At 43.4% G+C, this 12,569-nt stretch overlaps 1 protein-coding gene across 1 annotated transcript in view; it reads left to right on the top strand.

Moving 5' to 3' along the window:
- Positions 1-12,569, top strand: part of ADCY2 (adenylate cyclase 2) — a 3,557,286-nt gene that overhangs the window by 2,635,201 nt on the left and 909,516 nt on the right. Inside the window, exon 12 of the mRNA XM_085606100.1 lies at positions 295-375. Within this exon, the coding sequence (XP_085462226.1) occupies positions 295-375 (81 nt within the window). The remainder of the gene's footprint in view (positions 1-294; positions 376-12,569) is intronic.

The following is a 12,569-nucleotide window of genomic DNA, read 5'->3' as shown; positions in this document are numbered from 1 at the left end:
AATTATAAAACTTACAAATTATTTAAAATGGTGTAATTTCAATTTGACATGATAGTATCCATTTTTGATAGAACTCCCTCTTTGAGTCCCCCAAGGACATTTTATACTTTAGAAAAAAAAATAGACGCAGATCCGAAAAATTGTTGTCATGGGTAACCACCGCACACAGTAAAAACGTGTAGTTCTTTAAATTGTTGTCAATGTCATATCAAAATATGTTTGATAATATCCTAGAATTTTTAATTACTTTAAGTTTAATGTTGTTATGTAACGGGTTGACACTTTATTTCCCAGAACGAAATCACAGAAGAAGAGATTCGAAGAAGAATTGAATGAGCGGATGATTCAGGCAATAGACGGAATAAATGCTCAGAAGTAAGTGTTAAGTTACACCCCATCATTGGTGTGCGCCAGTATCCTATAATAGACCCTTTCTTCCAGTTTGTCCCGCAAACATTGCAGACAAATGATTGTCTATATTTGAGAAATGATGATACCTTAGTAGCTCTCCTTCAGAGCTCGTGTTCCTTTTTCTTTCCTTCACAAGACATGATTAGCTGCAGGGCACATTTTGAAATTCATGTGCTCTTCCCTGAAACTGGAGTTCTAAGAAGTACATGCCCCTATATAGATGCACTACATCTGCAGGCGGAGAATAGAGCCATCTTCTTATCTTATAGGCAACTATTTTTGTGTGGTGATGGGGATGAATTTGTCCGTTTTAGGAGGAGTATTTTTTATTTTAATCTAATAAATTTAAGTGCAGAGCAATACATTGCATAATTCTACAGATTCTGTTTGTGTGCTGTACCATCATCCAATTAATGCAATCCAAGACAGGCGCAAAAGGTGCACATTTGGAAAATTATTCCTAGATTTCATTTGTGGCTCACTAGATTGTCTGTTTATTGTATCATCTAGTTCACACAAATGGTACAATATGGTAAAAGATCACAGAGTTGCTTTATCAAGCATGGGGCGGCGCACACCAAACACTTACTCACTATTGCAGCACTTTTCCGTCTCCAATGGGACACAGGCCTCTCAAGCACATATTTTCTGTATCCTGGAGTAACCCTTAGGCCGCCATGCAGCAGAATCGCTTCAGTTCAGAGGCACTGTCACGTAAGGTTATGTAAATGCTAACAAGCAACACTCAGTACCGCACGCAATAAGGACGTATATTGTCTTTTCCTTCATTTTAACGTGAAACGTGTTGTAGTAGAACATTTATTTTTACTTTTTTAACCTCCATGCATCCCAATCAGAAATGCTGTACGTAGCAAAAAGGTGCTGGTAAATCACTACTCAAACATACACACTTAAAAGTGAGTGCTGATCCAGAGAGTCATTTTCACCTGTAAGTTTAACTAACTCACTAAAATTACTGGATATATAAGTACAAGGTATTTACAAAAGTTTAATAGCTGGATGTCACTGTGGTGTCACTTTTTTCAAGACTGTGTTTTATTGATTTTGCATATACAACAATAGTAAGAGAAAAAGATAAAGAAAAGATTGAATATTTCTTCCAGTAGATGTACAGTCTTCACCTCCCCACCCCTCTGCTACTCTGGTGTCATTTTTTAATTATCTTTCTGAGGTCAGTTTTGTGGATACTGTGTAAGTAAAATCAAGTTACGGATCATCCTTGGTGAAGAGTTCTACCTAACTTCCGAACCTGGGTTTTCCAGAGTAGTTTTTTAAGTCTCGCCTAGCGACGCAGAGCATGTGCTGCTTGCCTTGGCGAGATCTATTGTTGTGGGTTTTTTCGGTGGAAGGGGGACAAGAGATGTGCACGCATGGACAGCAGATGTGCACGCCTACAGCGTGCAGCGTTACCCTCTTGCTCGCTCCCTCCCTGTCTCCATCAGGAGGTGCACGTGTGGACAGCAGATGTGCACGCGCACGTCGCCTCGCGTCTCTTCCGCCTTGTTGTTTGTATGCTGTGGTTTGTTTTAAGTTTCCCTCCTTGCGCGCCATGCACTCACCGGCCGTGGACAGATGCCGCTTTCCTCTCCTTGGGGCTCAGGTCCGGGTGGGGGGTGATCTTCCCAGCGGAGTTGATATATATTTATTTTAATGTTTCCTCTATTGGCTGGGACTCCTGCAGCACACTCAGACACGCTCCCCGCTGAGGCCAAACCCACCGCCCACCCCCTGCAGAAGGAAGCACATGGCCTGCTGCACTCGCGGATCCACCGCACCTTTGACGGGAGGCTGCGGGGCTCGCTGCCCACTGCTCACCGTGGTGCTCCAAAATAGTTATCCGGTGCATTTCGATGGAAAGTTCAACGGGGAATAGACGTCTACAATGAATGTCCGATTTAAAGAAGTGACAGTCACGGGGGCTTCTACAAGCGCGCGCATCTCCCACAACCTGACTTTAGTGTCTCTTTTTGGGACATTGTCTTTTCTCTAATATTGGCAGTAGTTAAACCCCCTGACAGTTTTTTGCTGGAACTTTGTGAGTCTGCCAGGGGTAAAACTATTTTATTTGTCTTTTGTATAGCGCCAACATGTCCCAAATCAGTCATTTCAAAGTGCCCAGTTAAGGTTGAAAGATAAGGACTATAAAGGTGTCAAGTATAATTATATATCTGACATTCATCGCCGTTTCTCCTTGCTCTCCTCTTTTTCCAGACGAAAAGCAGTAGCCCTTTATGGTAGTTAAGTATAGCGAAGAGTTTGGGCTTTTAGTATCCTATTCACAGAAAAAGTATGACGTGCGCCACCTGTTTCGTACCTCAATTAGGTGCAAGTTTAGGACTTTCGGGAATTCACGGAGATTCCCAATAGATCACACAAGTAGCTTTGACCTTTATATGTTTCCAAGTGCATTCCAAAGAAAATGTTGTGAATTACCACTCTAATGAAGAGGCATTTATGGCAACTAACTACAACAGATTCAGGGTATTCACGTTGTTGACACGTGAGCATGCTGAAAACACGTTCGATCACACCAAGCAAAAGTTGCATACTTTTGTCCAGATTGCAGTTCGTTTCATGGAACTCTTGCTGCCTTGACACTGTGTTATTCTCTTATCTAAATCATCTGTGAAAAACTCCAGAGAAGCCTCTTTAGAATAAGCTATCCATGACCAAAATATCATAGCAGCGATTAAAGGTGGCTTTATACTTAAGGATTTTTACTTAATGATATTCCTTGCCGAACCCCCAATTCACGTAAATAGTCAATCAATCAATCAGCTTTATTCGGCAATTAAGACATAAAAGCACATTTACAAACATTATTTACAGTTCTATAAATTACCTAAAAAATAAAGTAAAATTCCAATTACATTTTTAAATGTCCGTCAAGCTAATTCTTACTTTAAAAAGGGTAAGAAATCACAGTCATGAAGTTAGAACCAGCTCGTATCAGCTTAAATTGCACAGGGGATAACATAATATGACATTATGGTCACCTTAATTGCCTACTTATAATAACAGCAGCGGGTGATGTTAACAAGATGTTGAGTTGTTTGTGGGTAAGGAGTTTACATTGAGTCTCAGAGCTTTTGACCTTATGCCCCAGGCCCATCCTATGAACTTAGCCACTGCTATACAGATCGGGGGTGCAGGATCAGTGCACAGAATGCGAAGGGCGATGTCATATCTTCTAATGCCCATAGACTTACAAATTGGTTTTATCCATTTTTTTCTCGGTGTTCCATACATTGGACAAAAGAATAGTACATGTCCTATGTTTTCGCATTCGTCTACGCATCTATAGCACCTATCATTGTTAGTACCTGATCCCCCCCATCTAGAGGTGAAATAGTATCACTGGGATTCTCCCATCTTGACAACAAGGTAGGGCTGACTACGCAGAATAAAACCAGGCTTGTAAAAGCCCATCGCTCTGACCTCATGAGTCCGCAATGTTTTATTAACACAGAGATGAAATAGTCATTAAAAGTTCAAAGATAGTTAAAAGTAAACGTACCGTCATCAAAAGGTGGTGTGCATATTTGACAAAAAAGAAAAAGTAAATAATGACCCACAATAAAATATGAAAAGAAAACAGAAATTGTCCCACTAGCACCGAGGTGAACCCATTTTTCGACCGATTTGCACAACCAAAATGCCATCTCTTGTGCGCTGACCCACAGCGAATGTTGTGGTGGGAAGAAGTAAAATCTAAATGATGCGAGTTTGAGCTATTGACGTTGCAAATAACAATGCCTTTTATTTTTGTTTTCTTTTTAAAAACATAACTTAAAGGCAAATAGCTTAAACTCTCGTAACTGTGAGACCTATAGCATTGCAAATGCTTGTTTTTTCTCCAACGAATCCACAACATTGCTGCCAGGATGACATTAGTCCTGGGAAAACTAGATCATTTTACTAACTCTCTATCAAACAGAAGGTCACATTTAAGATCTATTGTATAGCTCAGGAGATGCTCAAATGTTAGTATTCCAGTGCCAACATTTTGTCAAGGGTGCTTCTAGAAGCCAAGAAGCATTCCAGGTCCAACAGTGGATCTGCAAGCATAACAACACTTGCTCACTAACATTCGCTTATTCACACTCATTCTATCATTAGCACGGACTTGCACTCATTCATTTTCAGCTACTCTTGTGCACTCACTCCTACCCTGAATCATTCATTTGCACTTGCACTCATTAATTTTCACCTATTCTTGTGCACTCACTCTCACCTGGAATCACTCATTTGCACTCTCTCACTCACTCTTACTCTGACTTGATTATACTTACTCACTCCGTTCACAAACACACGATCCCATATACAAACATACATGCTCACACATATACAAGGTCTCTCACCCAAACTCACTCTCACCCACATGCATGCACACAACACACATTACAACCATTTTATTTTTCTTATCTAAGATGCCAGTGAATGTCCAGATCTTGCTGCTCCACTTTTTATTACACAAATAGTGAATAATAAACGATTATTCACTAATAGGGTAATACAAAATTAGAAGAAAACGTGGTTAGAGTCTGACTCTGATAATGCAAGACACCCCTGTGTTCTTGGCACTGATTTTGCCACCTCTGAGGCCAGGAATTGCAAAGGCAATTCCAGGGATAGCAAGGGGTACACTAGGGCTCGGAACTGTGGACCCTGGTGACCCCTAAATGATGTTTGTGAGAGGGTTCCAGGTCATACAGGAGTATGGGCCCTCAATTAAAATGATTTTGATGTTTCATAGCTGGTATACTGCGTCCCACATAATTGGCAGTTGGAAATACCTATAGTGGACCCTCTAAAAGGCCTCATGTTCATCAGTGACACACACTAAAGAAATATCAGATGGATCAGGTATACTGGATTGCCTTCTAACAGCCAGCATGCTTGCAAGCTCTGATCCCTAAAACACACAAAATGCCCCCATATGCCTAACACTGCTTTCAAATTGATGAAAACTCTCCTGGGCCACTCTTTCTGAAACCCAGGGGACATAACTAAAATCTCAACTACAATTTAAAATTAGGCTCTTAAGGTGGTATGCTTGCCCCCGTCAGCCCCCAGAACCAGTGATTCCCATTGGTGGTACCCCCACTCTGCCGGGGGCACCACTTCTTGGTCACAAATTCAAAGGCCCCCCGCGGTGCTTATTTGGTGACAAGTCCTAACAGCTCTTCTGCTTTTGGTGTGCTCTTTGATGCAGCTGCAGTCTTTCCTCTTTTTATTTATTTTTAAAAGAAAATGTGCTCTAGTGCATCTTCTAGCTTTTTCAGGTACCCTAGCCCCAAGCAGGACTCCCACAACACTCATGACAAGGGCTGCAAGGAAGCTCCAAGGCTCATGGGGTCAATATGGTTCCTCATATGCCCCCTGATAGTTTTTTGTACTGGCAGGGGAGCCATCTGTTCTTCTTATCAATGTGTCAAAAGCTTGATTCATACCCCAAGGGAACATTCACTTCCACTGGCTACCTGTGGGGACACCACTCAATGAAGTTGAGCTTTTCTTAGCTTGGCAGCCCTGCAGACCCATTGGGCAGCCTACAAATGAGCAAGCAGAACTACAGGTATTAGTCTGGCACTGTTGGGCTGATTTGAAAGAGGAAAATGTGTTTTGTTCTTGATGGTGCGTTCTAGTCACCATACTTGTTTAATTTAGGAATCCAGGACCATAACATTTCTAGATTTTTCAGGAGCTTGTTTCCAGTCAACTCTCCCCTTGCTGTGGTAGACCTTAGTGATCTGCCCTCCTGTCCTCAACTCCTCAGCAGTCTCTCTGGCATTGATTTTCCAGCAACAGTACACCATGGCACTCAAGGCAGACCACAATGCCTGCAAGCCTGCACTACCCCGACTGCATGACTTCCTGGCTACAGTTAGGTCATCTGTGTTTCTTGCAGCAATTTGGGACACCTATCCAAGGATACCCCATTCAGAACTGGTACTTAGAAATTCCAGAAATACCCTAGCCTTCAGGGTCCACAGCAAACCTATCCTCTACTGTCCCTCAGAAGATGTAGGAAGCCCAGGGCTACTGGCCCTGGAGACACAAATCCACAGAATACAAGTTAGTTGAAGTCCAGAATGTCTTTCCTCTCCAGACAGTAGTTCCAACATGAGCGGTCTTTCCCATCCTTGTTTTCTGCATGTCCAAGTGTTTCTCAGAGTTAGTCCTATGTGCCAGGGTTTGAATATGGAGCAGCAGAGATATACAAGGTGCCATATCATCCTTGAACTTGTGATTCAATCCCCTGCACTGCATCATTGGTTTTATCAACATGACTGAATCAACTCTTGGCCAGTCACGGGTTCTCTAGAGCTTATTGCCCCTCCCCGAACCAACAAAACAAGCTGGCCCTTTTGCTTTAAAACCTCAAAGGTGAGCCCTCCTGCGAGTGAAGCCAGAGCTTAGGGGGTTTAATCCCCTCCAAGTGGACCTATTGTGGGGGGCGGTGGATGCTTGGACCTATGTGCTTACCAGCAGGGTAAATAACGTGGCCCAGCAGGGTAGTTAAAAGCCCAAATCCTATTAGAGACTGACTCAAGAAAAAAAAACTGTAACATTCATGATATATGAAAGAGTGCAGAAATGACCAATGAATATTATATCTGCATCGGGTACATTGTTTAGCTATAGAAAGAGATGTTAATCTTGTCTCTAGTTTGAGAGAAAGCAACATTGTTATTTGGTGCAGCTTTCACCTACAATAAGTAAAGCACTACAGACTACAGTCTCATACTATAGTCAAAAAGAAATGCAGCTATCCCTTTTGAATGCCCAATTAAATTATAAGGCCTGTACAGCCCATAATCATGTTATTAAAAGTCCCATTTCTGACAAGCAACCAGTGTGCAGATAGTGAACTGAGTTAGACAGTAGTCCGACTCGCTCAACCCGCATATGAGTGCGCACACTTTTGCACGTGATCATGTTTAATTTGCACAGAGCCTTTTATCCCAACTGCATATCAGCTGACCTTGATTTAAAAGGGTTGCGCTGATGTCTAGCACAGAAATCTATTTTAGCAGCCCTCACAGTGAGTGGGTGAGAGAAATTGGGTTGTTGGTTGAGGGGTGTGTGAGCCCTTTTCAAGCAATCACCACAATCCTTGTCAGGGTGACCCAAAAAAAGTCACTAAATCAACCTGTGCTTAACCCTCTGGTAGCTTTGCACAAAAACAATCAGGCTTAATGTAGCGGAATGTGTGAAGTATTTATACAGCACTTAAACAGTAATAAAGTGAAAACACAACCCAAGAAAATCCCACACTAATTTAGAAATATAGAGTAAAATGAAATAAATTATTTGACATAACAACAAAAATCCAATTAGCAGGACTGGAGACATCCAATTTCACGGATTTAAGGTAAGTTGAGCTCCTAAAAGTACAAAGAGGCCACGAGGATCAGCGAGAGCGTCGCAGAAGGTCATTGCTGTAGCTTGAAGAGCAGGCCAGGCATCGCAGACAGTTGTTACAGAACCTTTGCGTTGGTGGTCGCCGTGGGCTGTCGATGCTGTAGTGTGAGCTGCATATCTCGTCTGGCCAGTCATCACTGACGGTTGCTGTAACAGTCGGGTCCACCGGAGCTTCGTGCTGGTGGTCCTCATAGGCGGCGAGATCTCAGTGCGGATGGGCCCATTCACCATCGTAAATTGCCCAAAACTTCAGGATTTCTTTTTTGCGTTTAGAGGAGTGCACTCTGATGTCAATCAAGTGACCAAGCCTAGGGAGGTGCCTCTTGGGGATCAGTGACTCGATTTGACAGAGGCCAATAGGGCTCAGGGAAGTCCATTTGTAGGTCCAGTTACAGAACATCAGCTGGGCAGTTGCAAGGATGCTTCAGGAGCTTGTTACGCTCCTGTAGATCTGAACAGGTCAGACAGCTGACCCTTGGAATCACTTCTGGTAGCCCTGGATGAAGTGAACAGGTCCAGTCTTCCTTCAAAGACCGCATAACAGGCTTAGGTAGCAGGGCAGTCCTCTAGCAGCAGGCCAGTCCTTCTTCTATAGTATCCACTGGTCTAGGAGTGTCCAGTACAGAGTGTATCTGCATTATGGAGCCCCCATAGTCAGGAGGCTAGGGGGTGACAACAGTGGGACACTTCCCCGAGAAGGAAATGGCTTGTGGGTACCACAAGGGTGGGAGAGGAGTTGTGACACACTAGGGTGCAGCATCCAGGGGAAAGCAGGGCAGCAGACAACAGGGGGCATCACCTAAACACTGCAGGGACAGAGCATGGCACAGCCGGGGTGAGGGAACTACATGGGGGGCAGGTCCAGAAGCCATGTCAAGACTGAGCCGAAACATCCATAGCAAGGAAGGGCCCCCAGACCGCCTCGAAGATGTCCGGCTTATGATTGAGTTTCTAGGTCGTACATTCATGAGAGGCTATTCTGTGTTGTTCTATGCTCCATTCGTTGGAGGTGGGTGCCGTCGGCTGCCACCAATGCCGAAGAATACAAAGTTTGCCACAGCAAGGGCAGCAGCAACCCACCGGTACTCATGAGAAGTAAGGTCCTGAAGGTGCGAGGTGTTGTGAAGGAGAGTGAGGTGGGACCAGAAGGGAATCGGGAAGGGACAGTGAGGGCGGAGGTGGGACAACTTGCCTAGTAGGCCACAAGAGACATACATGCCCAGAAGATGTGAAACCATCTTGTCAGGACTGGTCTTCCTGCCACCACCCAGTCCCGTTTTGTGACACTGTCTGGGAGGAATACACAAAGGCACACTCCCAACTACACCTAGTCATGTGACCCAGGATGCAGCCAGCAAGTAGTTAGGACAAGAAAATGACAAATTTCCAAAAGTGGCATTTTCAGAATTGTGACTTAAAATTAATTTTACTTTCCTATTAAAGAAAGCAAACATGTCATTCCTACCTGTTCCCAAGCTAAAGTTATCACTTAGTAAATGTAATAAGGTAACCTATAGTTATCCTATGGGAGAGGTCAGCCTTACAAAAGTGAAAAATTAATTTAGGATTTTTTCACTACCAGGACATGTAAACATTTGTTTTTTTTTAACCACGTTTATTTAATTTATAAAGCTGCAGCATCATCCAACATTACAGGCAGAGAAAGCAGACCTAGAGTCATAACAGTAAAGAAAACGGCCCCACCAAGAATCAATCTATTCATGAGAACAAATCATGATAGGAACACCACTTTCCCCACACTTTATCCAGTGTTTGGGGGCATCCACGTGCCTCACAGATAATATTTTCCTGCTGTGTGCAGTAGTCGACTCCTCTTCACCATAGCTGTGGCGAGAGGAATTCAAGCTACTTCCACAGTTGGGCTATACTTCTTTTGGCTACTAGACAGGTCACCCCCACAAGGAGCCTTTCAGATCGTGGACCTCCCAGTTCCTCCACAGGTCCCAGTAATGCAACTCGGGGACCCAAGTCAATTGTATGCCCTTATACCTCTGTGAGATCCCATTCCACCCCCCTCCAGAAGGGTCTCAGCACCAGACAATGCCATGTCATGTGGAAAAGTCAGTGGCAGGGAGTGGGCAGCTTGCACACGTAACTTGGCCGGTCAGGAACATCCGCTGTATGCAACAAGGGGGAAGGTAGGTCGCATGTAGATAGTTCATGTATTTCATATGCAAGAGTGCGGCTATAGCTAACTCCCTGGGTGCCATGCACGATTCCCTCCTGTCATCGTCATCAAGCTCACTGACCCAGCCCTCCTACCTTTGCCGTAAAGAAGTAAAGATGTCTAGGGCATTGGTAATCAGAGAGCATTAGATCTGAGAGATTGTCCCTTTCCCCAGGCGCCCCATCAGTAGTTTGGCCTTGAGTGGACTGTATTTAGGGAGCTGAGTGTCCAGGGCAATATGGGACCTCAGGGTATGTCTCAGTTAGAGGAAGTAAAATAACTGGGTGTTGGCCAAGACATAGTGAGCCTTTAAGTCTTAAAATGACAGCAGGTTACTACCCTTATACATATCTCCAAGATATGTGACTACTATGCGGTCCCACTGGTGGAAGCCCTCTAACCTCGAGAGCTGTTCAAGCCACATACCCTGCCACAGGGGGGTCAGTTCAGTCAGCCGACAGTCCCATTGTATAAAGCGCAGCAGCGCTTTCCAACAGTGCACCATCACTCAGGTGCTCGAGGGCATCATCGGGAGCGGGCGCCCTGCATATAGTTGGCCGAGGAGCCCCTCGAGCCCCATCGAATAAAGCTCCAGTCGGTAGGCAAGGTAGTTCCAGTCTCCAGTAAACCAGTCATTGAGGGTAACTAATTCTGCTGCCAGGTATAAACACATAGACATCCGAGACCCCCATCAAAGGTAGATTTCCGTGCCGAATTGAAAGCCACTCTGTGGCGTTTCCAAGCCCAATTGAAGATAGCGAGTTCGGACATTTAAAACTTAAAAACTCATGTCCTACTTGTTGAATACAGTGCACTCTTCCTATTAGCTGTTTAGGCTTTAGGGGTGACTTAAATGTACTAAAAAATGAGCATTAGACTAGGCAAAAGGTTTATTTTGCAAAGTCGAATAGGCAGTTCAAACTGCACACAGGAGACATGTTTAACAAGGTTACTTAAGTGAGTGGCACAATCAGTGCTGCAGGCCAACTAGTACCATTTACTTTACAGGGCCTAGGTACAAGTAGTAGCACTTTAATAGGCATTTACAAGTAAATTAAATGTGCCAATTGAGTGTAAGCCAATGTTACCATGTTTAGAAGAAAGCGCACAAGCACTCATTAGCAGTGGTAAATTGCACAGAGTGCTAAAGCCAACACAAATGGGTTCAGAAAATAAGAGCGGTGAAGCCAAAAAGTCTGGGGGTGACCCCTGCAGAGAGGGCCAAGTCCATCAGTGGGACTCAGTTAGTGAGACTCACTCACAGCAGAGTTCTAAAAACTAGATGGTCCAAAAGCAAAAATCTGAGGAGGGTTAAATTGGATCAAAAGCCAATTAGTCAAACTCACTTTAATTCATTGACTCATTTTTGCATCAGGTTCATTGTGTTTAGTGCCAAAATAATGAGTGTGTTTTTCTCCTATCATAGAGCCTATGTTGTGGAGCATCCTACCTTCTTAACAAATGCAACAACCTAACCTGATTCAGTTCAAGAGACTCTTAAAATCATTCTGTTATCTATTTAATTATCTTGTATTGTACTTATTCAATATGTTTGCTAGTTCTATTAGAAACATTTATGGCAGTCAACACTTTCTACCCAAGTCTCAGTTATCCCCAGAGTCCTAATGTGCATGGGAAGTGGGGTCAGAGACATACCAGTAGGTCTCAAGCCTCTTGCAAATATCTCAGCTGACATCTGCCCACAAAGATTGCATTGAGCCCTGCTGTGTCAGAAGTCTACTTGCATGTGCTCACTGAAATTGGAGGTTTGTTGTTGGGCACTGTGATTTAGGACTGCCTATGAAGTATATTAGGCACAGTGTGGTTGTGAGCCGTAACTGAAATCACACACTTGAAGCCAGAAAGACCCTTAAAGATAAATTCCTTTAAATGAAGATACCCTATGATCAACTTAGTCGTAGCAACCTGAGTGCATAGTAGTGCCCTGAGAAAGTTAATGAAATTTTGTGTACAACCAACCCAAGCAACACCACAGTTAAAGGAATGTAGAAACCATATTTAAATACAAAGTTGTAACTGTATTAAGTACACCCAAAATAAAAAAATTAGGATCCAAATGTTAGGAAAAAAAAGATTCATATGGAACAATATACAAGTGAATGTGAGACAAATACAGTGGGCACTTTCAGACATCCAGTGAGTTCATTTTGTTTGGTCTATTAACTGTTTTTACCTTCAGATATGCTGATCAGGATGTTCACGGAAGCCCCAAATCCAACACCAAACAGATAGGAGGAGGATAAAATAGATTTCATGCCGAAGTCTCAATTCATAGTCTGTGGATACTTTTGGTTCCTTTCCTCAATTTGTCTCCTAAATGAAGTCTAATGGAGAATTTTAGAGTCAGTTGGGCAGTCCCCAATCATGACTTGACAGGTTGAAATTGACTTCTGCACAAGATGCTGCTGTAGCCTCAATGTTGGTGTCAAAACAATCTGAGCAGAAAAACAACAGAAAAAGTTGAACCCTTTTAGGTAATGTATTTCCATGTAGAGTTCAT

Source organism: Triturus cristatus, chromosome 5_1 (assembly GCF_964204655.1).
Source record: "Triturus cristatus chromosome 5_1, aTriCri1.1, whole genome shotgun sequence".
NCBI classification, from domain to species: domain Eukaryota; kingdom Metazoa; phylum Chordata; class Amphibia; order Caudata; family Salamandridae; genus Triturus; species Triturus cristatus.
The sequence above is the reverse complement of the archived record's forward strand: the minus strand, read 5'-3'. Positions and strand labels throughout refer to the sequence as shown.